Genomic DNA, 24,329 nt, shown 5'->3' on the forward strand with positions numbered 1-24,329 from the left:
GGTTACTTTGGTGGGTAGGACTCAGCAGCACGTAGGGCAGGCCTCTGTTTTCTTTCCTCAGCTGCATCCTTGCTACAATGTGGAACAAACTGTTTACGGAGGACAGTGTATCTGTTATGATGAAGTGGGGGTCCTTGCTAACATCCTGCAGGGCTGCTCTCTTCTCCCAGCGACAGTCTGGTTCCTATTTCTATTGACATCTTTGCCTACTACTCCATCATTCCCGAGTTTGTGCAAGTTTGCTTTTTCAACAGCGCCAAAGTATCCTCCCTCCCACCCTTCCCCCTGTCCTTGCTAGGGACCTATCACAGAGCCCAGCACACTGAAGACAAGGGTTCCACCACACTCTCTAAAGCCCATAGGCTCAAAGATGATTTTAAACCTCAGTAAGTGAAGCAAATGCACCCACAGCACCAGAAATAGTGACTGACTTTTGTAGGAGGCAGGGCGGCTGTCTAAACGGCTTCTGTGAGGACTCGGGAAGAGTGTTACAGAGGGGAAGTAAAGGCACTGTTCAAACCGGCAGCAGTGCTGCCCCACGGCCATGTATTCCCAGGCGCCCGCAGGTCAGTGGTTTTGCCTGTGAAACTTTAAAAGCCAGGCTGTATCATTCCAATCCATATAAAAAGGCAACAGAAACCAGAGAGACAGTCCAGCTGATGAGGGTGCCTGGGCCAAACCTGCCCACAGCATCTCACAGGCCTGTGCGGATGAAGATCTTGCCTTGCTTCAGGACTCTTTGCCCAGTCCCTTTCTTCCAAGTATCCTGCCGCAGAGTTGCCAGAGGAGTGAGCTATCTAGAGCTGCCATCCAGTGCAGCTGCAGGGAGGCTCGGAGGAGATATGCGGTCTACATCCTACTAAGTAGGGCGCTTACTACTGTGTGCAGGCCCTGGGTCCAAACCCCAATATGCACAGCAACTCTGACGATGTCATCACCCGGCATGAAAGCCCTTGGCGGATGGAATGAGCACTAGTGGACAAAAGTGTTCCGGCACCTAAGTCGAACGCCATCAACCAGCTCGTGACTGGCAGGAACATGAAGAGCTGTAGTGTGGTTTTTAACTCTCCTTTATCTTCTTAGACACTTCAGACGTGCCACTGTCTGTCAGCTCATCTGAACTAACGGGTATCAAAACAACAAAACGAAGGCCGCATTAACTGTGTCAACAACACTTATTGCACTAATTAGGACTTTTGCCTTTTATTGAGAAGTAAAACAGAGCACACCTTTAATCCCAGCACTTGGGAGGCAGAGGCAGCTGGATCTCTGTCAGTTCAAAGCCAGCCTGGACTACAGAACAGTCAGGGCTACGCTGAGAAACCCTGTCTCAAAAATAAAACAACAACGACAACAAAAAGAAGGTAGTAAAAATGCTTGCAGGTTTTCTGTGAAATCATATGTGCCACGTTTGTACTAGATCATCTAACAATGATTGAAAAGACTGGAAAATGACAACTCCATGAATCCCTCTCCACATCCCCCCCACTCAACCTGCTGCCCGTCACCAGTTCTGACACTGCTCTCAGTGCGGAGCACAGTCCTGAAGGCAGGATTCTCCGCTGAGACACTCAGCCCATTGTTTTTGACTTTCATTGTCTCTGCAGTTGGACAGTGACCAGCTTGGGGCCAGATGCACTCACTCCGTGCTGACACATAGTAGGCACTTCACAAACGAGGCAGCAAAAGATGAGTTGAAACGTGTAAGAATAAGACTGCCCCAAAACTCCTCTTTATTACTTCTGGCGTATCATAACTGTAGAGCAAAGCCTATAAAGTTGTCCTGCTTCTAGCATAATATGTAACACATTACAAATGAAATAAAGAGGTCTGCAATTATTTTAGCTCAAGCTCCATAATTGCTAAGCAAGACACTACATGGAAGACAACTACCATTAAAAAACATGTCACTGTTGATTTTCAGGAAGTTTCTAAAAGCATGCAGCACTCAGAGCCATCAGGTTCAATTAGGGCTCAGTATATTCTACAAAACCGAATTATAATTGTAAAGCATTTTTAATTCAATGAAGACAAACAGGATAATAAATATTAAAATGTCCCTTCATGCCTCCCATATTAAAAATGAAAGTATCTGGCTGGATGAACATCAATATCTACAAATGGCCAAAGGAACTCAAGGAAAAACCAGCTTAGTTGAAGAACATTCGGCTGGCGCATGCAAGGCCACGGTCTGAACCCCAGCATCAGCACAAACGAAAACCTAGTGCAGATGAGACCGTCAAGGAGTACAAATAACTAAACTACAGGCAGAAGCTGCTCTCTTTGCATCTTGTGATGGAGTGCTTGGTTTTGTTCCCTTAGGAACAGGTCCCTCTATACCCTGCCAGGTCACATGTTAGAGGTAGTTTGCTTTGTTTTGTGGGTGTTTTTTTTTTTTTTTGAGTTCTTTTTCCAGACCTTTTCAAAGCTATAGTTCATGGGAAGGAACAAGACACACACCCATTGTTTGTTTAAGAACGATAGCCCACGGACTGACGGACTGATAATATGCAAACAGGCTTTGAAAGTCAGCAAATTCAGAAAAGATCGTGTGGAAGAAAAATCACAACAAAACAGAAAGCAAGGCAAGGAGAAGTACTTACAGCCAGCAAGCAGGAGCTGGTAGTAGTGCACAGCTTCTGCCGCGAGGAGCAGAGGGTGGTTCGCGTTAAACGGTGGCTGCAGCTCGTTCCACTGAGGCGTCCTAAGGAAAAAGCAGAAGAATATTAATATTTAAGCTTCAGAGATGGGATGTAAATCACCCACAGACCCTGATCGAGGCTCTCACGGCTTCTGAACATTAAAATGAATCTGTAATCATTAAGATCGATGCTCTTTAACTTGACATACAAGACCAGGAACTTAAACTAAAAAGGTGGCAATGTGCCACGCAGATAACATGGAGCCGACGTTAACTTATCAGAGCTAGACTGTAATCAGCTAGATAAGAACGACAGAAAAGAGAGGAGCAGTATTTACGCGCCAACTATAGAGATGCCATTTATCCCATTTTTGACCAGTGTTAGACATCTTCAACATGAAACAAGTAAAAGTTGGTTTAAAAAAGCAGCTGTGTAAAAGGACAACTTACTTTGGATTGAATTAGCTATTTCAACAGTGAGACTGCAGTAAGTTTAATTGGATCTGCCGAATTTTAAATGAGCTTGATAAATCAGATATTGATCAGGCTAATCCAGCACAGTGAGTACTAGTAAAGAATGCTGGAGCCACAAGAAAAAAAAAATCAATAGAATATTTTAAAATGTCAAAGGAGAAGGGTCATCTTCATATCCATTTTTATCTGCTTCCTTTCTTACATGTTGAGTGACTGTTTCTCTCCCATGCACAATGCATCGTATTAAGTAGGATTTATTCCAGGTTTCATTTCCTCCTCTTTGTGCTAGCTTATAAAAATTCTACTCATTACATGAGTTGAGATGATTCTCAAACATTTCTAGAGTGCCTAACCATTGTATCCTAGATGATCACTTTAAAGGAGACCGTAGAGTCTCTTTGTATTCCTTTCTATTTCCCTTAATGCGTGTGAGACTGGAGTAAGGGAAACAAGACCCAGAAACGATACACAAACAAACAGAAAGTTCAAATCAACTGGAAAGATGCCTCAGCGATTAAAGGCTAGGCTCAAAATAAAAAATACAAAAAAGTTCAAACAGAGATACTCTCTCATTGTATCTCCTGAGACACCATGCACAATCCTGCATTTGAATATTGACAGCATCAATTAGTGACAGCTCTAAGGTAAAAAGTGCCTCCAGCTAATGAATGAATAAACGAAATGTGATATTCCTATATAATAGAATATAAAATAGATATTAAAAGTCTTGTACATTGCATTAATAAAGACCTTCAAAATATGCTAACTGAAAGAAATCAGATACAAAAGGTAACATATCTCATGACTTCATCCTTTAGTGACCAGGGCAGGGCAAGGCAGGCAATACAAAGTAAGCTTCTGGTGGTGGTATAGAGCTAGAGGGGAAATGAGGCAAAATTTCTTCACCTGATAAAGAAAAGCGATTGCAGAAGGGTGCACACATGACTGGAAGTGCATGTAGACCAAGGCCAATAAAAAAAGAAATGGACTAAAGTCTCCCCAGATTGGAGAAGCCAGACAATAGTGTCTGATCTCATTTGTACAAGATTCTAGAGACAAGGACAAGGAGGGAGATTATATCCGAGTAAACACACTGCTGTGAGTGACTGCACTTCACCGGCATATACGTCAAGATCTCACAAAGGTTACATCTTTAGGAGGAAGGAAGAACCACCTAACGAGTGTCCAGCTGGCACGGGGGGACGTCATCATCTCCAGCGGTGTGTCGTCACTGATCTTGGGAGCAGTACTGAGCGGCCGGGGCTCAATCGTGTGCTCTACTAAGGTTCCGTAGCAGCTGATGATGTACAGAGATTCAACTACAACTTGTTTGGACTGATCTGCAGAGAATCAGAACGAGACGTGAGGATGGCAGAGAAAGGTCACAACAGGAGATTTACATTATTGACCCTGCTGTCTGCACCTTGGGCTACCAAAAGAGTAAGAAGAGCTCTGTGCCATGGCATCTGCACCCCCGCCGCAGGTGCCTTGCACAAGCAGACGCCAATGGACAGGTCACACCATTTCTCTTGTTTCGAGAATGATACCATTATGTTCAAAACTGCAGTATAGCCAAACACTTTGATATAAAAATTTGAATTTCTTTATTATATATTATTCCAAATATTATGAAAAATAAACGACATGAGGAGGACATGGAAGAATTATCAGAAAATGAATAATCTATGTAATAAAATTTAATAACACTGGCTTGAACAACAGACCTACATGAAGAGCTAGGTGTGGAACTAAGTCAGCCTAACAATTCAATGTTTTCTTGGCAGACTTAAATTCATCAGCTGGGGAGAGGGCTCAACAGAGATGAGTGTTTGCTGGGCAAACACAAGAACATGAGTTCAAACCCCAGAACACTCTGAAAAACAAAACAAACAAAGAAACCCAACACCAACGAAAAGAAAACAAAAATCATGAATAGGCATAGTCAAACACCAGGCTGTAACGTCTGTGGGGATAAGGGATGGAGAGGGAGGATCACTGGGCTCACTGGCCACCAAATAAGATCCAGGTTCAGGAAGGCCCTGACTCAACCAAACAAGGCAAAATTAATGGAGCAGGACACCAACATCCACCTCTGGCTGCTACACACACACACACACACACACACACACACGCACGCACGCACGCACGCACGCATTCTACATGTGCATGCATGCAGAAAACTTAAATATTAACATCTGGATCAAAACAAAACAAAAAACCCCAGCAGAGGCAGGCAGATCTCTGTGAGTTCGAGGCCAGCGTGGTCTACACGAGCTAGTTACAGGACAGGCACCAAAGCTACAGAGAAATCTTGTCTCAAAAATATAACAAAACCAAAAATAAAAGTAAAGAACCTCCTCAAACTAGTTTAGTCCACTTCTCAATGAGATTCCTGACTCCTGTAATAAAGGAATACCAGTGCTGGGTATGACTTTATAGGGCAGACACACGGACACACTGTCTGAGTAGGCTCAGTGCTGAAGCTCGTGTTTTACAGTAAGCAGAGGAGGACTGAGGACTGCTTATGAGCGCTGTGTGGGTCATCTTATCTCTGTGTCAGATGAATCAATTACAGCTGATTTGAGAAAATGGCCAATGACCAGCCAGGGGGACATAAAGGAGTAGCAAGCAAAAGGGGTAATTAGGACAGAAGGAGAAGCGTTTGAAATCGAGCTTTGTGGAAGGTTTTAATGAGTAACAAAAAGTCCTTTCGATAGCATCATTAAACCAAAGGCAGTAACAAAAAAATAAAGATGGGATAAGAAAATGGGAGTGCCTCCCTTGCCTCCTCTCCAGTGGCTTTCCTAACTGGGAAGGCACCTGCTGTGCTAAGATCCGATTACAAGGCAGTGTTCACTGAAAGGTGATCGCAAGAGAAATGGCTGGTGTCTGACTGCCAACAGTGAGCAGGGAGAAGAACCATTTCTGCCCAGAACAAAAGTGCCTGTGGAACAAGCCAGGGGCTCGCCAGCGTGTGACCCAATTGAATCACAATAAAGTAATCAGGGGAAAATCGTAACACTCAGAATTGTTTACTTGGTGTGTGAAAATATAAACATTCTCTTCTATGTAAAGACCACAGGAAAAATCCTAGGTCTAAGCCCTATAACTGGAAAAAAAAACTATATACATCATAACAAATCACATACTAAAACAATATTTATGCAAACATTCCAGGTATTGATCCCGGTGATCAAAACAGAGGTAAAAAACATAGCAACTGGGCTGGAGAGATGGCTCGGTGATTAAGAGCAATTGAGCACCCACATGAGGGTTCCTACTTGTGACTCCAGTTCCAGAGGATCCAAAGTGCCCTTTGGAAACCCCATGGATACCACCATACACTTGGTGTACAAACACACATGCAGGCAAAAATATTTATACGCTTAAAAGAACTTAAAAAAAATTAAAAACAAAAACATGGTAATAGGAGCAATAATAACCACAAAACGTGACACTTATTTCTCAGGAATAGTTTAGCATTTTTGTTTTATTTGGGGGCCTTAGGATTTTGTTGGTTTTATCTTTTTTATGTAGCAGGAACCAGAGAGAGGACTCAGCAGTTGAGAGCACTTGCTGCTCTTGCAGAGGACTGAATTCAGCGCCCACTACAAACCCTGCAGCTCACAATCACCTGTAACTTCAGCTCCAGGGGACTGATCATCCTCTTCAGAAAAAATTGCTTTCACACGCACACAGGCCCCCTTAGCTAACATAAACTGACATTAGTGAGCTTGGTTGATTCCAAGATTACAAAATTTTCTCCTCCCTACTTCAGAGACAATACTGTGAAATTAGTTTGTGCAAAACCTGTAATAGAATATCTATAAAATAGATAGCCCTAAGATCAAATGTGAAATGTCATTAAAAAAGGCAAAATACAGTCAACCGGGCCAGGTTAATATGCACATATATAATACCAGCAGAGAGAGGCAAGGAGGATCTCTGTGAGGCCAGCCTGTTCTACAAGTTAAATACAGCCAGGATTATATATAGGGACTTGCTCTTGAAAATAAATAAAAAAATCAGTCAATGGTAAATTCATTTTCCATTTGTGTGAGAATATAGTTTTAATTAGAGCCAGACTTGATAGATAAAAAGAAAGAAGTGGACTTAATTTTATTTTAGTAAAAACTATTAGGCTATTAGTCATAAAGTCATCTAGAAGAGTTGCTCACCCCGTATCCTCAGAGGCGATGCAACAGGGCAGCTGAGCATGAGCAAACCACGTACCTTTTTCCCGTTTCAGACCTGCGTTGTTTGCAAACCACGACCTGGAGGTCCCGAACACTGCAGCCACGCAAAACTCGCCACCCATCGATTTGCTCGGTGAAATTTGTGGAGGTGGTTTAACTTTGCTTAAAAAGTAAAAGAACATTTAAAAATTACCATGATGAACCACAGTCTTGTATATGAGGAAAGATTATTTTTTCCCAAAGTAAGCCCTACCCCTAAATATTGAGGTACTACAGTACAGTCATGCATTCCCTCAGAAAAATACTGACCAACGGAATGAGACGGTGCAGGAGATGAGACCAAAATGATTCCAAAGTAAAAGGTCTTGATAAGAGAGCTGGGTGTGGTGGCAAACACCTGTGATCCCACCCAAGGCCAGAGGGATACTTTTGTGTGTGTGTGTGTCTGGGTTCCGTGGCTAGCCTAGGAAACTAGTAAGCCACTGTCTCAACAAAATAAAACAAATTGCTTTTGAACTGGATGCTGGCTTTGGAATTACAGCCACTCCTTTCAGACGGCTAACATTCCAGTGGAAACCTTTCAATGGAGGAACAGACAGATTTCCAACATTAACAGTCCATTCCGACGTCAGGACAAGAGACTACCATACAGTGCAGAGAGACAGCATGCGTGGAAATGAGGATGACTCAAAATGAAGCCTTGGTGCAGCTTGAAGCCCTGCTCTCTGCAAAACCACGCACTCTGGAGAATCTAACGCCATGTCCTATTGCAAGTAGAGTCAGACGTCTTCCTGGTGGCTGGATTTGTGAAAATGACTTACTATTTTGCTCAGTGGAAAGACCAGGATGAGCTAAATACTGAAAGCTTACCAAACACAAATCCGTTCTCTCTTCACTATGACCGAGGATGTGTGTGCTAACAACTGTCACTTCAGAGACTTCCACTAAGAACCCGCTTTCCTCTGCTGTGCACAATACATTTTCACGTCCTTGCCTTCTACTTTCAAGCTTTCATTGTCTTTCAATTCCTGGATTTCGGTTCTCTTCTGAGTTAGCAAATTTCTCAGAGCTAACTATCAAATACAACTATGGTCCATAGATCACCTCTCTATTTCCCAGCCCAGAATATGGCACACTAGCAGAAACGTCAATGCCGTGAAGCTGGGGCCAGAGGTTCAGCTTCGCACTGAGTCCTGCTGGGAACCAACGTGACCGCCACCTTCTGCTCTTGCCTCACTTTATCTCATTGTCTCCAACCACATGTGTCGCCAAGGGAAGATTGGTTTCTGGGGTCCAGAAGAAACCTGAACTGGAATGATCCAACACTTTTCCTTGAGTGACTAACTTTCCACTCAGAGCTCTGACTACCAGAATGCACGACATAGACAGCAATGCCCACCATATCCGCTCTCACAGCATGGTCTCCAGGTACAAGGACCACTGAGTACTACTCAGACAACTGAGTCACTGCTAATGAGGCCCTAGCCCAGATGTCATAAAGCAAAAGTTTGCCACAATCTGTGCAAATATAATTTTTGGAGCCCCCTCCCTGACCCCGCAGATTATGCAGTGTGTTCTCCTACCGAATTAGAGAAAGCAAGCCGGGCTCTCGGGCAGGGCCTTCACATCCCCTGACACGACACACATTCCGTCTAAACCTCACAGACCTTGTCTATTGTTCAGATAGCACTTCAGCAACCTCACCTTCCCTGCGACACTCTTCAACATCTAATTTCCCCAGCATACTGACAGGGAAATAGAGAGAGAGAGAGAGAGAGAGAGAGAGAGAGAGAGAGAGAGAGAGAGAGAGAGAGAGAGAGAGAGAGAGAGAAATAAAAATAGACCTTCTGTAGTGGTTTCTCTTGCTCCTCCAGCTGAACTTCCACTTTGAAAAAAAAATCTATGGTAGTGCACACAATAGTGCACAAAAGGACCATTTCTTTCAGTCACTCATTAATACTCACTGAACACATTGTTCCCACTAAATCACATCCACATAGAAAATATACAAAATCAAGCGTGGTCAGACTCTCAGAGAGAAGTACAATGTTGCATCGGTCTTTGAAGAATGGTTTATATGATGTCATGGATGTGGTCCCGACTTCCCTTGCTGCACAGCTGTTGCCAGTGACCCACCAGAACGGCAACAGCATCACCCTTCCTCTGACACTGCAGCATGTATGCCCTTCCAATATCTAGGTCACCTAAAGTCACAACTAATCGTCTGGATGTGAATCTCCTTGTGTATTTCCTCAGAGTGTGGGCTGCTCTTCAATGCTTCTCGGTCCATCACTCAATGACTAACACATAACTGACAAGCTCCTCTGGCTGCCATCTGTGATGTGCCCCTGGCCACCATGGCCCTGAGGAGTTTCAAGTGCTGGGGGAAGAGGAGCAAGAGAAACCACTACAGAAGGTCTATTTTTATTTGTGTGTGTGTTTGTATGATGGTGTGTGGACACCAGCAGACAGGTGACTTCCTCTACTGCTCTCTACATTGTTGTTGATGATGTCATTGTCACCATTGTTATTGTTATTTTGGTGGCTGTTTTCTCACTGACCTAGACCCTATCAACTAAATAAGCTAGCCAGCAAGATCTGGGGATCCATCCATTCTCCTCACCTCACACTCATTCCCCTCCCCAGGCTGGAGTTACAGACATTTGATACCAGGCTTTTTATATGGGTGCTGGGGATCTGAATTCTGGTCCTCTTGCTTGCACGATCTCCGTAGCATCCACTAAAGAGTTTCTTTTGCAACTGTGGGTCTACACTATCAGGAGCCAGTCACACCATAATGTACAAGTAAGCTTCACAGAAACAAGTTCAAATTGGCAAATTACTGGATGAGACTTTGTTGTGGTTGGCGTTACTTAATCATGTAATAGCAAGCGGTTTTGCCATTTCAAGAAAGAATATATGGTTCCTCTGAAGGATTTGGACAGACTCAAAAATAACACCAGGACAAAAGACTAGCTTTCTAACAGAATCAAGAAATGCCAAAAAAATTATAGGGCATCAGTGTATCCTTTGAGAACATTCTATACGTTTATCATCTTACATTTCAGCAAGCCTGGAATTAGCAACAGCTAAACTTCATTAGACTTCTATAGGCTTCACATCGGTCCATTTCGAAAGCCATCACAAACACAGTACCATTTTATACAAACTCAAATGTGTTGTGAGAAACGACACCCTATGGTAAAATTGTGTTGCATTTATGAGAAAACTATTACTTTAGTCTCATGTTTCATCAGTTATCCTTTATCCAGTGATAGGGTACCAGTAAACCTCATGAGTTAAGAAGTCAGTTTGAAAAAAGATACTTTTTAATGCCCCTCACATACCACAGTGCTGAAGAGGGGAGAGAGCATATTTGGGGGAGCTAGTTCATATCAAGTTATTTCCATCATCAGTCTCCATCTGGCATGATTTTTGTCATTTAAGCAAAATAAAAACATAAAAATATGTGCACATATGTATAAATCTTACAGAGAAATAAAAAGAGATAATGTAATAAAAAAAAGAACGCTACTTAGCAAACATTTTTTTATGTGTTCTCCTCAAAGCTAGGCATTTTAACTCTGGCTCCATTTGCTCCTAATCTTAATTTTAAAAAAATAATGTGGAAGAAGCCTCGTAGGCCCAAAAAAGTCTTTCTTCTCATGCGTGTATGCAACAGGCTACACACAAACCTTTCCACAGTGAGCCAGAGTATTCCTATCGCAAAACACCCTGCTGTTGACAGAAAAAAAGAGAAAGAGGATACGTAAGTAAGAGAAGAAAGGGGCAGCCCTGTAAATCATGCGGACGTTCAGACTGCTCACTTGACCTGCACGGGGAAGACTGTAATGTTAACCTCGTTTCTTGCTTGCGCTCAACACCGTTCTCCTCAGAAGGGGTCTCAACAAGCCACAACACAGGCCAATTTAAGAAGGTTTCCTGTGCAGGGGACTTAACCTTATAAGCTTATGCTATTGCTAATATAATGAATAAAACAGTACTTCCATTTTAATTGCTGCACAGAAGTTTAACTGCACTGATTATATGGACTCAGCCTGAGTTTAAAAAACACACACGAGAACACGGCATGCATAGTGACAGCTAAGAGATACAGAGCAGAGCAAAGCAGTCCCGCAGAGGCCTCTCTACTACATCGAGCGCTTGGATTAACTTTTTAGCAAAACATGAAAGAAAAATGAAAAAATACAACATTTGCCAATAGTGGCAAAATAATAATCATAAAATACCACATGCATTGAACCCTTCCTAAGGAAGCCAGGAGAGAAACAGAACTCAAACACAGAGCAAAAGAAACTCAGTGGTAAATAAAAGCAGGGGTTTAATTCTCTCACTTCGCCAATGAAAGCGCTTGAAGAATGGGAATCATTCTCACTACAGCTCACCGGTATCCCATTGCTTCTCAAACATTTGGAAAGTCTTAAAAACCCTCCATCACAATCTAGATTAACACTGGATTTCTCTTGCCTGCTTTGCATTCGAATGCAAACAAGAGAAAGAAAAAGAAACAGAAACAAAACCCTTCCCTCTAGAGACACCTGCATTTTAAAAATAAAGGACGGTGTTCAACCCCCGCCCCCCCCCCCAAATAACTGTGCCAGGCACCACAGAGAGGAACTGAAGCTACAGCTATGGGGGGCACGCTCGCCCAGGGTGCCGAGAGAGGGGCACAGCATGGCAGGAGCTGAGACAGACGCCAACTGTCCAATGTTAGAGTCTGAGTGGGAACGAGCACTAAGAATTCCAACAGAGAGAAACTGAAAATTCATTTTCTTTATATTAGTTCCTGTGTGACAAAGCTTTCAAAAGAATTTAGAAATCTTCTCTTTCTCAAATTTTCCCCTAAAACTAGACCAGAAAGGCAACCAGAATTACTTCATTTTAAACCATCGAAAACATGAATATTTATATAATATTTACAATAAACTTTCTTATACTATGATATTATAAAGTATGGTTACAAGTTTAAAAGGGAAGAAAACACAACAGATGAAAAAGATCTCATCTGCACACATCGCCTTGAAGAGGGCGAAACTGTGAAGCTTTCAAATATGCTCAGAAGATCGCTTAGGAAAAACCACGTACTACAACTCCACACACAGACTTTACTCCTTTCTTAAAGGGGACCGTAAGTAATCCAGAGGCAATTATGAATACGGGTTACTTTCCCAGGGAACAGAAGCATCGTCGTGTGCTCTACACACAGATAACTCTGGGAAGGACTTAGAAACCTAAGGTGAAACCCAGGACCGCATGCACACCCGCACAGCACTGTTAATGCAGAAATCAAAATCCCCTAGTAAGTGTCCATTAGGCTGAGGCAGGAGAACTTTACAAACTTTAAGGCCAGCCTGGGCTACACAGTAATTTCTACAGTATGGATGGATTTTGTCTCAACAAATCAACAACAAAATTTGGCATGGTCTCTCAAAACAATAAATATCCTACATACACATGTAACATAGAGTGTGCTGGAAATTCCTAGGCTGACAGCTACTGTCAAATACAGCCTGCACCGTTTCATTCCCAGCCTGCTGTGATATCAAAGGGGAAAAGGCTGCTTTTAAACGGTCTCATCTGAAACTGAATTAAAGACTTAAAGTCCTTTACTGAAGAATAAAGAATTAGTACGAACTGTGACATACCAAAAGCAAAAAAATCTTAACGAAGTACAAATGTTGTAACCCAAAACTAATTTCTGAGAATTATAAGAAATTTACATTATAAAAGAAGCTATAAAGATTTCGTGTTCACCCAACATCCATGTACTGCCCTGACTGAAAGGACTATACACACCCTTAGTTAGCATGATGTTTCATTTTAGGGCGGTAAATAAGAACATTCTCAAGTTGAACGCTAAGTATCATGGAAAAACAGCAAATGCTGCGGAAACAAAGCGGCTCTCATAAACAACATGGAAGAAGTTGTCAAATCTATATTCATTTTGCTGCCTTAATTTGAGGTTTCATTAAGATCTTAATGGAAAAAACATGCACCCTGGTAAAGTGGCGCATTTAAAAGGAGGACCTTTGAGTCTAGTGTAAGTGACTGAAAACGAGTTTCCTAGGACCTAACGACGGCATCAAACAGACCACAAAGCAGTCTCTGGAAGACAGGCAGTGATTTAGAAGTCGACTATATTTCATAGATCCCTTTCTTTAATCTGGCTCTTTTAATCTTGTTTCAACCTCAAATCATTTCTAGTTGACAAGTGCCTTTGCTTAACTGTGAGAACACATGAGCTGTTGGGGAGAGGCCTTTCCTTATTTAACACACAGCATTTGTTAGTCCATCTTCAGCTGCATGTCAAAACTTCAGTCCGTATTAACATGCTGAAACTCTTTGCTTTGTACTTAGAATGAGGAATTTATCCTCAAATGGAATTTAATTCCACATTTAGTGCACAAAGACATTTAATCATATTTTGGATGTGGCATTTAAAATTCCCTAGTCGCCCTAAGCCAGCAAAAATCCATGTATCTTACTGGTTTTGAGAAGAAATCTGATTTAAAAAAAGAAAGATCAACTTTGAGAGGATTTGTCTCTGTATATTGTCAAGACAGTTTTGGCATCTCTGTCCTATACTGTACTAGAGAGGTGGCTATTTGGTGGGGACTCTATCACCTAGCCCTATAAGAGAATGAAAACTTCCATTCCCAGGGCACAAGAACCCTGAAAATGTTCCAGGAAACAATACAACTATAAAAAGACTGGTTGGTTTTGGAGAGACAGTCTTATTGCATGTCCCAAGCTGGACTTAAACTTGCTGTCTACTGCCTCAGCCTCCCGGGTGCTACAATTCCATGCATGCAACTCGTGCCCAGATAAAACACTGTTCAGGTTCTAACAGAGCACAACGAACAATTCTTAGCAGCAGTTATAAGGATCAGAAAGATGTGAAGAACTTAAATACCTTCCATGGCTCAAAACATCCTTTTCTATTTTAAGAACTAGAGACAGTATGGCGTGGTATCACACGCCTGAAACCAGCACTCAGGGAGCCAAGACAAGTCTGGTGCACTGAGTTCTACACTAGCCAGGGGAGACCCTCTTGCGGCAAAGCACATGATCTAGTTTTAAGAGGTATCTTTTAGGACAGGGAGTCCTCCCAGGACTGAGGCCCTCAGCGGTTACTATTGAATGAGCTGCTACAACGCACCACTGTTGTTAAGTACTACAGTGTGTTTATCCATTATAAGCTCATTTCATCCTCACAGCGAAGCCACAAAACAGATGCTAAAGCTGCTTCATTACATATATAAGGAAAAGAGGAAATGCAAGGCTCTAGGGTACCTGAGATCACAGTGCCAGCAGACATAGGAGCTGGTATGGAAGAGCACATAGGAGCTGGCATGTAACATAGGAGCTAGTATGTAAGAGCAAGGCAGCTTTATTCTAGAATCCCAATTCCTAATTACTTAAACATTTTATATCAGATCCTCAACACATTCTAACTGCTCTCTTCAAATGTAAATATGGAACACTCTCTTCCCTTTCTGTGGTTATCATGCCTTAACTGTCTAACATAGTTCAACAGAATGTCATGGTATTTTCATCAGAAATATGCATTCCTTTACCTTTTATTCAGCTCATTAAATACCCACTCTATTCAAAACAGAGTTCAACACAGTCCTTTTGGGACCAAATAAAATACACTGCAACTTGGCCCTCCATGTATTTGTCCTTAAAAACAAACTCCGTTCTCTAGTATGAAGTATGCTAAGTGAGGAACTTCATGTTCAAAGACTCTGCTTGTGGCTAGACCTTTTTTATTCACAAGCACGATGACAGAACTCTTCTGCCTTCTTTAAAGGAAAAAAAAAAAAAAACAAATAAGGACAAAACAAATCTGGTTTTTGTAGAAAAAAAAGTGTTTTGAAAGACTCAAGTAAAACCAAAGGAACTGCTTTTTAAAGGTTTAAATGCCAACATTCAGATCTACTCAGCCAGTAACTTAGTGCATCTATCTGTGATCAGGCCATGCAACTGAAAACAAACTACAAAACAGTTACTTTTCGAGAGTATAGCAAATGAATCAGGCATGCGGGACCAAATGGGAACTCACCATGGAGCTTTTATGGAAAAACACCCCGCTCCAAAGAGATAAGGCCTTGGTGGAAAAGGGGGGAAAATGTACAAAAAATTAGAGGAAAACTCATTCAACATTAGTAAATACAAGTATACTGTACTGTTAAAGAGTATGATAAAAATAACTCAAAATTAATAATCAATAGCAATTCTGCCATATATGCTGTGGTAGAACCAGTAAGTATGTGAGGTACAGAAACAAGGGCCTCAGTTTTCATAGAAACGTAGATTTGAATTTTCTCTATTTCTCCCCCTTTTCTGGAGCACCCCAGCAGCACACCTGCTTTAACACAAAATTCACGGCTGAAGCCCTTAAACATAGAGAGCAAATCAAATGGGAAAATCAGATGGAGAAGAACATTTACTATGTGTGACACGAAGTATTCAGTGCTAACTAGAGATGGCCGGACTCTGACATGAGAGCGTTGTGCTCCCCAGCTGCTGCTTCTCCCCACACAGTTCTCAAGCGCTCATCTGCAGTAAGCTAGACGTTGTTCTGTGGGTCACTGGCAAAACGATGGAATGAGTTCTAGTTCTGTTACAGCCCAGAAAGTTAGCATAAGAACACAGCCTCCTCTCCTGCTGCAGCTTAACGGTAGCCACAACTGCAAGTGTGAAATACCACAGGGGTACAAACTGAGAATTCAATGCTACACGTTATTTCTGCTTTAAATTCAGTTCCCAGTTTTTAAGGCATGCTATGTACAAATAAGACTTAGAAATATAGTTAGATTCAAAAAATTTTAATAAGGCACCTGACATTTGGAAGACGTAAGAAATTGAAGGGGACACACATTACTAAGCTATGGCTATTTCCTTTTTCAAAACTGGAGACTGGGATATTACGGAGAAAGATAATCCTGTTAATTAGTATTAATTTCCAAACAAACAGAGTACACTCCAGAACAAATTAAAGGTCGAGAAAAATGTCCTCACAACAGTGAGCATGATTCTGAGGTTCAGAACACAATAAATACAAAGGCAGACTGAGAGACACAGGCATTAAGAGAAGAGATATCAGAGAGGGGGTGTGGCTGACAAGCGCTCTTGCAAGCTTTAACGGTTTAGTTACTGGCAAGGACAGAACCAGTAAAATCAACAATGGCCTTCCATCGTTTTCCTCTGTGACCCACAGAATATTAACATTAAGCTGCAGAAAACAATGCATAAAAAACAAGATCGAAAGACCAAGTGGATGAATGCAGTTTTTGTATGTAAGACATTTTACTATTTTCTCGACATTTCATAACCATAATGCTTGGGTATTGCCACAGTACAAAAAAAATGTATCTTTTAAAAACATAAACCTTGCTAGGGAGTCTAAGTTGCTTAACTTCCACAATGTTGCTGAGTTAGGCCAGTGTAGCCCAACTGTTTACTCCACTACGTGACACTGAGGAAAAGCTCTGGTCACATCTACTTGACTTCAAGATTTACTTAATTCTATCAGAACTCTTACGTCACAAGAGCTCACTCTGTACTTTGAAAAACAGAACTGACCAATGTCTCCACAACATAAGGATCCTGTGCATTAATTAAAAAAAAATAAAACGAGGGTAAAGCCATTTCTAAATGCCAGAAATAATTCAGATATGAAGGGAATTGTGTTGGTTGACAATACTCACCTTTCGTTTCAATTATTATAAGCAGAACACCCCAAATATTCCAATACTCAGAATAATTCTGTTAGAAACACCGTCATCTAAAGTAGCCCCATGGTGCCCGTGTGTAATCTGCAGGGCCCATGGACAGCCCTCTAACTACGCTCAAGTTGCAACATACAACAGAATTCGGATTATTGACAGGGATAACAAACACATGAACAGTCACAGATACTTGCAGGGTAAAGAACTTGGAAGTTTGTACTGAAATTGTCTACTCAGTCCTCTATAACTTGAAAGACTTCTCCAATGGCTTCAAAAAACAACAAACAAAATGGGACAAAATTAATCCATCTCTACATTAACAAACTAACAACAAAAGCCCACTAAACTAAGGACCCTGACACTCCCTACCTTTGGAGAAAGCTTCCTGGTTTATAAAACAGAAACGCGCTTCACCCCATCAAATGAAAAGTAAACCTAAACAGACAGACAACCCCCGATTTCTTTCCAGGAAATCACAGCAGGATGCAAATGTCACCAGTCAGATGCTCGCCCCACCGTACCATGGTAACACCAAGTGAGGAGGCCCTTAGCAGCCACAGTCATCTCTGCCGACAACAGGGTCACAGCTCACAGTGTAGCCCAGCTGCTTTGGTTAAAAGCTGCTCTAACTCCAGCCAGAAGTGATCCACTGGCCAACAGCTCCATAGAGAGAGGGCAGCCGAAGGCACGGGGTGAGAACCCAGTTTGGTATGTAGACTTGGCAAGCATCCAGCTCGCATTTGCCCACTGCTTGCCTGGTCCGGCGGATTGGACCTCTGCCACGAACATGTGAAGGATCTACCGCCTCCAAAGGAGCACACTGACTCACGCCGCTCTGGCTGGGGGTAGTGTCAGCTGCTCTTTTGAAAGGCTCCTGCTTAATCTTTCTTCAGTAGCAAAAGAATGAAAATACGAAGTCACAAAGTCCAGGCCCATGATCCAGCTGTCTTCACCTATGACTGTCCTCACACACCCCGACACTGAAGGCACACAGCTGTAATGTCCTACTCAAGCGGGGTAAAGGTAGGGAGTGTATGAATTTGAATGCTGGCTGTATTCAGTAGTGAAATCAGATTACTAGAGATGGGTCTGAAGATTCACACATCCAGTAATGTAGATGGGCAGAGGTGGTGCGCGCCATTAATCGCAGCACAAAAGAGGCAGAGGCAGGTCGATCTCTGTGAGTACAAGGAGAGTCAGGGCCACACTGAAAAACCCTGACTCAGAAAACCAAAATAGTGTCTGACACACATGCATGCACACAAACACACTCCTACACAAAAATAAAAAAAAAAATAATAAAACACTTGGAGTTGCAGTAATATGGTTGGTTAAATCTGCAGGACAATAGCTAAGTGAAATAAGTAATAAAAATAAAATTCTAGATTGTTAGAGAATTATTTACTTATAAGCTAATATGAAATTACCTGGCCATTAAGTCTCAAAGGAATTCTCAAAAACAGTAATGAACAGTACTTTAAACAGGTGGTTCAGTGGTTAGAGCATTTACTATACTTCCTGGGGACCAGAGTTAAGTTCCCGGCTTTCAGAGTGGCCGTGGCTCTGTCACTGCAGTTCAAGGCATCTGTTGTGAACACATGTAAACCTCTGTAACCTGATTCTAGTGGTAAAAGGTTATTCTTAAGATTTCTCCAATCAGCTGGGTGGTGGTGGTGTACACCTTTAATCCCAGCACTCAGGAGGCAGAGGCAAGAGGATCTCTGTGAGTTCCAGGCCAGCCTGGTCTACAGAGTGAGTTCTAGGACAGGCTCCAAAGCTACAGAGAAACCCTGTCTCAACCCCTCCCCACCACACACAGTTGATCTGTCCAATCCACAGGCTCTGGAAGTTCCTGAGTGGCTTCCTGTGCTGTCTAGGCGGACTTCGAGCTTGTGAACTGATGGAGGAAGGACATTGGTTAATTATAATAAAGAAACTGCCTCGGCCCTCATAGGACAGAAAATTAGGTAGGCGGAGTAGACAGAAGAGAATGCTGGGAAAAAGAAGCTTAGTGAGGGAGTCGCCATGATTCTCCCACTCCAGACAAAAACAGGTTAAGATCCTCCCTGGTAAGCCAGCTCGTGGGCTACACAGAATAATAGAAATGGGTTAGAACAATATGTAAGAGCTAGCCAATAAGAAGCTGGAACTAGCCGGGCCAGGCAGTGTTTGAAAGAATACAGTTTCCGTGTAATTATTTCGGGGCATAACCTAGCCATGTGGGCGGCCGGGTGCCGGGACACAGCCCTGCCGCTCCTAAATCAACAGTGAACCTTCCGCCTCAGCCTCCTGTGAGCACTGAGAGAACACAGTCTAGCAGCCAGCCCAACCAAAAGATAAATTCCATAAACATACTCCATCAACCCTATCCTTCAGCTGATCAAGTTCTGTGAGCAACTAAAACATGGGGTCAGAAGGACTCCAAGATGCCAGGAACTGCGAGAAAAGGCTACAGCACATCGTATGTACAATGCTCAAGGGAGGTGAGACATATTAAGTTCAATTTAAAATTCATTCTAAAGGCTCTGCTGCCACTGTGTGTACCTTCTCTTAAGCAAATGATGTGAATTCCCATTTCCTTCCCCATTGCTGCAAATGAGCCCTCAGGTCATTTCCAACTTTTAATTTGTTCATTAGCCGAATTTTAACTGTTCCCTACCAGACAGGTTAATGGCACTGGTGGTTTTCGATCTGCTGATCTGTAGGACAAACTGAAGCTCAAACAGACAGCTGACTAATTTGAGACATATTTGGCATGCCATTTTAAATTACAAACTCAAGACGTAAAAAATTTTCATTAGAAAAACATAGATAATGCTGAAGTTCTTCCATATGCGTCAGAGGAGCGACTAGCATAAATAATGCCAAACTTCTGTCGGCTGCTGTGCCCGCTGACTTTCAATATGGTAGACAGTAGACTTCTTTCAAATAAAAAATCCGCAGATTTACAGCAAAATGCAATAAAACTATGGTATGGTTAGAGTACTCTACTTATTTGGCGCAAAAGCTAGAAACTCAAGCTACGGTAAATATATTGCACATGTAGACAAAAGCGCACACACTCAAATGCAAATACTCTTGTGATCATGTTGTATCTGGAACCAAACCCTCAGAGCAATACTATACAAATTTATGGTTACAACAGACAGAGACAGAAAGTGGCAGATTACAATGGGCTATGGTACACGGGGGACTGTTACCAAATCTTTCCATCTTCTCTGAACTTATTCTATAAGGCTAGAGGCTCGGATGAAAGTCTAAATAAGCCAAGGTGAACGGGGTTGAACCGAGTTAAAATAAGGAATGGACTTTCACATTTACTATATGAAAACATCATTTACTCTCAAACTAAAACTGATGACAAACTTGTTTTAAAATACCAGCTGCAGCCATTCAAATAAATGCTATTAAGTGAGAAACACACCTGTTTACTCAGTGTGGCTCAGAAGGGCTTAAATGGGACGATGAGATCAAAGAAGTACTGGGAATGTACACATCACATGTGCATTCTTCTCTTCTGAGGAGCTCCCACAGGGCACTGACAGTAAGTACAAGTGCCCGCCAGGACTACACAGCACTCAGACTGTCTTAAAGGGCCCACGGTTTCAAGATATTCACGAAGAAATGAGGACATGAGAAGGTGGGGAGAGACTATAAACACAGTGGAAGAATGTGAGTTCACTTCCAGGGGGCTCCCACCAGCTAAGAGCGAGGAAGTAACTTCATTCTCAATTTTTATAGTCTCTGTTCCCATGAAACTGGTTCAACCTCATTCTAGCAGAAACTGTTCCCTTCTGTGTCCACAAAATTGACATACATCATCTTAGATTTAAAACACATAAAATACAACAGCAAATTCTTTATTACTAACATCTGAAATTATTCGCTTTTGATTTAATTGAACCAAAAGACTATGAAATGCTGTTAACGAACTGTACTACAGAAACCTCATCTCCAAAAGACAGAACAATCCCTACTTCTCTCTCCCTTGTAATGGGGTGCCTTTCTTCCTTCCCTCCCTGGGTCCCTCTTTCTTCCCAACCTTCCTGCCTTGTGGTACTGAGAACTGAACCCATGGCCTCACACGCGCAAAGCAAGTGTTCTTCCACTGACCTCAAGGGCCTCTTCTTTCTTCCCTAGTTAAAGACGTGATCATGTGGTGAGGGGCTTTCCAATCCTGCTGTACCAGACCAGCAGAAAATGGACTCTGTTTCCACGAGAGATGTCTGAAGTCAAATAATTCCTAGAACTTCCTTTGCCTCCCCAAACCCAGCATGTGAGCTAAGCAGCTGCTGCCATCAGAGGCCTTCCTCCCTCCAAGGGGTGCTCCAAGGTATTCAACAGGAAGGTGTAAACACAGCTGTCTTCTGCCATTTGTAGCTGGACTGGCCTCGTGTGTGCAGAGCAGAGAGACAGATGGTCCCAACACCGCACAAGCTCTAGCAGACATATATTTATAAAAATAAGAGGGCAGATGTTAGGCCTGGTAACGACACATTTGTGTCCTGCAGAGTGAAGCTGAGGTTTGTATCTCAAACAGGATGTCTGAACTCCTGAGTCCTAGGCAATCTTCATGCTTCTGCGAGAGAATTCTAACACTTTGTGGGTATGTTACGCCTTTACACAGAGTACCAACAACATGAGACAAATGGCAGATGCTCTACCTAACAACTAGATAGGGTTATCTGAACAGCCAAGGCATTTACATGTCTGAAACGGCTGAGTCCTGTGTCCACTTTCTATCCACGGAATCCACTCCTTGTTAAATAACTACATTCTAAAAGCACTAGGAAAGGTGTGGGTAACACAGCATTTTAGGAATGAGCGTCCATGGAAAAAGAAAACTCTGTTTGTTTATTACACTGGTTAGTTATCTTCATGAGAAAACCAAATTTCCAAGTATATAAAGCAAAATGGAATAGAAGGATGAAACAGCTAGCTGTGCTCTGTGAATGCTAATGGCATAAAATCTAAGGGCTGACGCTGGACCTGGCGTTGACTGGTGGAGCTGGGACTGAGGGCCTCCAGCATGATAAACCAGCATCCAGGCTCTCCTCTTAACTGGCCATCCCTTTGAAGGCAGAGCCTAACCAACCTTCCTAGACTAGCTTAGAACTTGAGATCCTCCGTACGGAATTAGGATTACAAACGTGCGCCACCAAGCCGAGCCAGAAAATATAATACTCTCAAAAACCAAATATTATTCCTGACAAAAAAATATACATTTTAACGAATTTTTTAAATTTGAGAAAAAAATTTAAAAATCACATTCAGAAAACTAAAACAAATCCTTAGCTGGACTACAATGAAAGAAAAGAAAAATGACAATTGCCATGGCTGCGTACAGTTGAAAAACTCGTCAGAAAGCGGGATCCAGAGCAGCTATGATGGCCAGGCAGTGGGGGCAGAGGCAGGGGGATCTCTCTGAGTACCGGGCCAGCTTGTTCACAGAGTAAGTTCCAGCACAGCCAGGTCTGTTACACAGAGAAACCCTGACTAAACAAACAAGTAAGGTAGCGGTGGAGGCTGGAGAGATGGCTCCGCGGGGAAGGGAACATGCCAGGACTAGGTTGGTCCCCAGCTCCGGTCTAGAGCATCTTCTTCTAACGCCCACAACACACACACGCACATGTATCCAAACAAAGATACACATAATGATTTGTGTGTCTGTTTGTTTTCTCATGTAGGCAGGGTTTCTCGGTGTGACCCTGGCTGTCCTGGAGCTTGTGCTGTAGACCGAGCTGGCCTCACTTGGAGGCACCTGCCACTGCCTCCCCTTAGTGTTGCGATTAAAGGCACGAGCCACTACTGCCCAGCTTCACGTAATTGTTGTCGAAGAGTAGTTGTGAAGATAATGGAAATTTATAATCTCAGAACTCATAACTAAATCACAATTTCCAAAACTCAAGGCCAGCCTGGGACAATTAACAAGAAACTATCAAAATAAATAAATAACATTCATTTTTAAAATAGAAAAAGAAAAACAAGTGAACAAACTTGCAATACAGAAATGGTCAGATATAAACTACAATCAAGGTGTTTATCAGTTTTTATGCCAGACTACCAGAAAATTAAAGGACAACCTGTATTACCCCAGACTCTACACTGAAGCAGAGAACTCATTACAGAAAACAAACATTTGTGCTTATTAAAAATAATAAATAAAATTCTTCCTTTGATGTTTTAGTGTAGGAGAATGTTCCCTCCAGGATAAGGAAGGAAGACAAAGGAGGAAGGGGTCATGAAATTTATTCTGAACATATTAGAAAAAAGTGTCATGTCTTGACGTGTGAAAGAAGGTCAATGACAAAGTTAGCATTTTTAACATTTGGGAGGCTTGGGTATGGAAGAATTGTCACCAGAGCTCACTACTTTGCTGATATACAAACCATGTCAAAAATATTAAAACCAAAAAGAGACGAATCTAAACTATTTTCTCACAACACCTGGAAACAACACATTCTTAAAGGACTTTAAATCATAAAATAGAGGGGTGGGGGGGAGGGGTGGGGGGAGTAGGAGGGAAAAATAGAAAAAAAATACTATTACAAACTATTTAATAAAAATACGAGTCAATAGTCAAAAAACATAAAATATATAGGGGCTGGAAAGATGGTTCAGAGATTAAGAGTATAGGGTGCTCTTCCAGAGGACCTGAGTTCAATTCGCAGCAATGATAATGGTGGCTCGCAACCATCTATAATGAGGTGCCTTCTTATGGTGTGCAGACACACATTCAGACAGAACACTATATACACAATAAATAAATAAATCTTTACTAAAACATAAAACTTATGAAGGGACCTGAAAATCCAAAGTACTGGTGGTATGAATTACAATCCCCTCCCTCATGTGTTTGCACGAGCTGTTTTGTTAGAATTATAAGATTTGTCATTGGAGGTGGACTTGGAAGCTCTCTCCTTGCACATCAGGATGTAAAGCTCTTAGCTACTTCTCCAGCACCATGTTGGCCTGTAATGTAAGACACCTTTGATATGTTGTGAATATGTTTAATTGCCCTTGGTTACAAACCCTCAGATCAAACAGTAAACAAGCCCTAATTAAATGTTATCTTTTTTAAGAGTTGCCTTAGTCATGGTTTTCACTTCACAACAACAGAAGAGTGACTGTGACATTTTATAATGTGAGTTTCAAGGCACATAAAATTTCAAATTCCCAATGCATTCATCAATAAATATTAAATCACATATAAGAGGGCGCTCAGGGACAGAGCTGTGGCTGAGTGGTAGTGTGTTTGCCTGC

At 42.1% G+C, this 24,329-nt stretch overlaps 1 protein-coding gene across 8 annotated transcripts in view; it reads right to left on the reverse strand.

Annotated features, from left to right (window-relative positions):
• The window catches only part of Bcas3 (BCAS3 microtubule associated cell migration factor), a 480,559-nt gene that overhangs the window by 276,202 nt on the left and 180,028 nt on the right, over positions 1 to 24,329 (reverse strand). For 4 of the 8 annotated variants that reach the window (XM_050119602.1, XM_050119598.1, XM_050119601.1 and 1 more), the window contains exons 17-20: positions 15,398 to 15,442; positions 7,349 to 7,473; positions 4,290 to 4,455; positions 2,604 to 2,704 (exon numbers count right to left, since the gene is read on the reverse strand). In XM_050119602.1, the coding sequence (XP_049975559.1) occupies positions 2,604 to 2,704; positions 4,290 to 4,455; positions 7,349 to 7,473; positions 15,398 to 15,442 (437 nt within the window). The remainder of the gene's footprint in view (positions 1 to 2,603; positions 2,705 to 4,289; positions 4,456 to 7,348; positions 7,474 to 15,397; positions 15,443 to 24,329) is intronic. The other 4 variants (XM_050119604.1, XM_050119599.1, XM_050119600.1 and 1 more) reach the window with 1 other exon arrangement.

The sequence above is a fragment of the Alexandromys fortis genome, unplaced genomic scaffold, assembly GCF_014885135.2.
Source record: "Alexandromys fortis isolate MF-2015 unplaced genomic scaffold, M_Fortis_MF-2015_v1.1 scaffold_173, whole genome shotgun sequence".
In the NCBI taxonomy this organism is placed as follows: domain Eukaryota; kingdom Metazoa; phylum Chordata; class Mammalia; order Rodentia; family Cricetidae; genus Alexandromys; species Alexandromys fortis.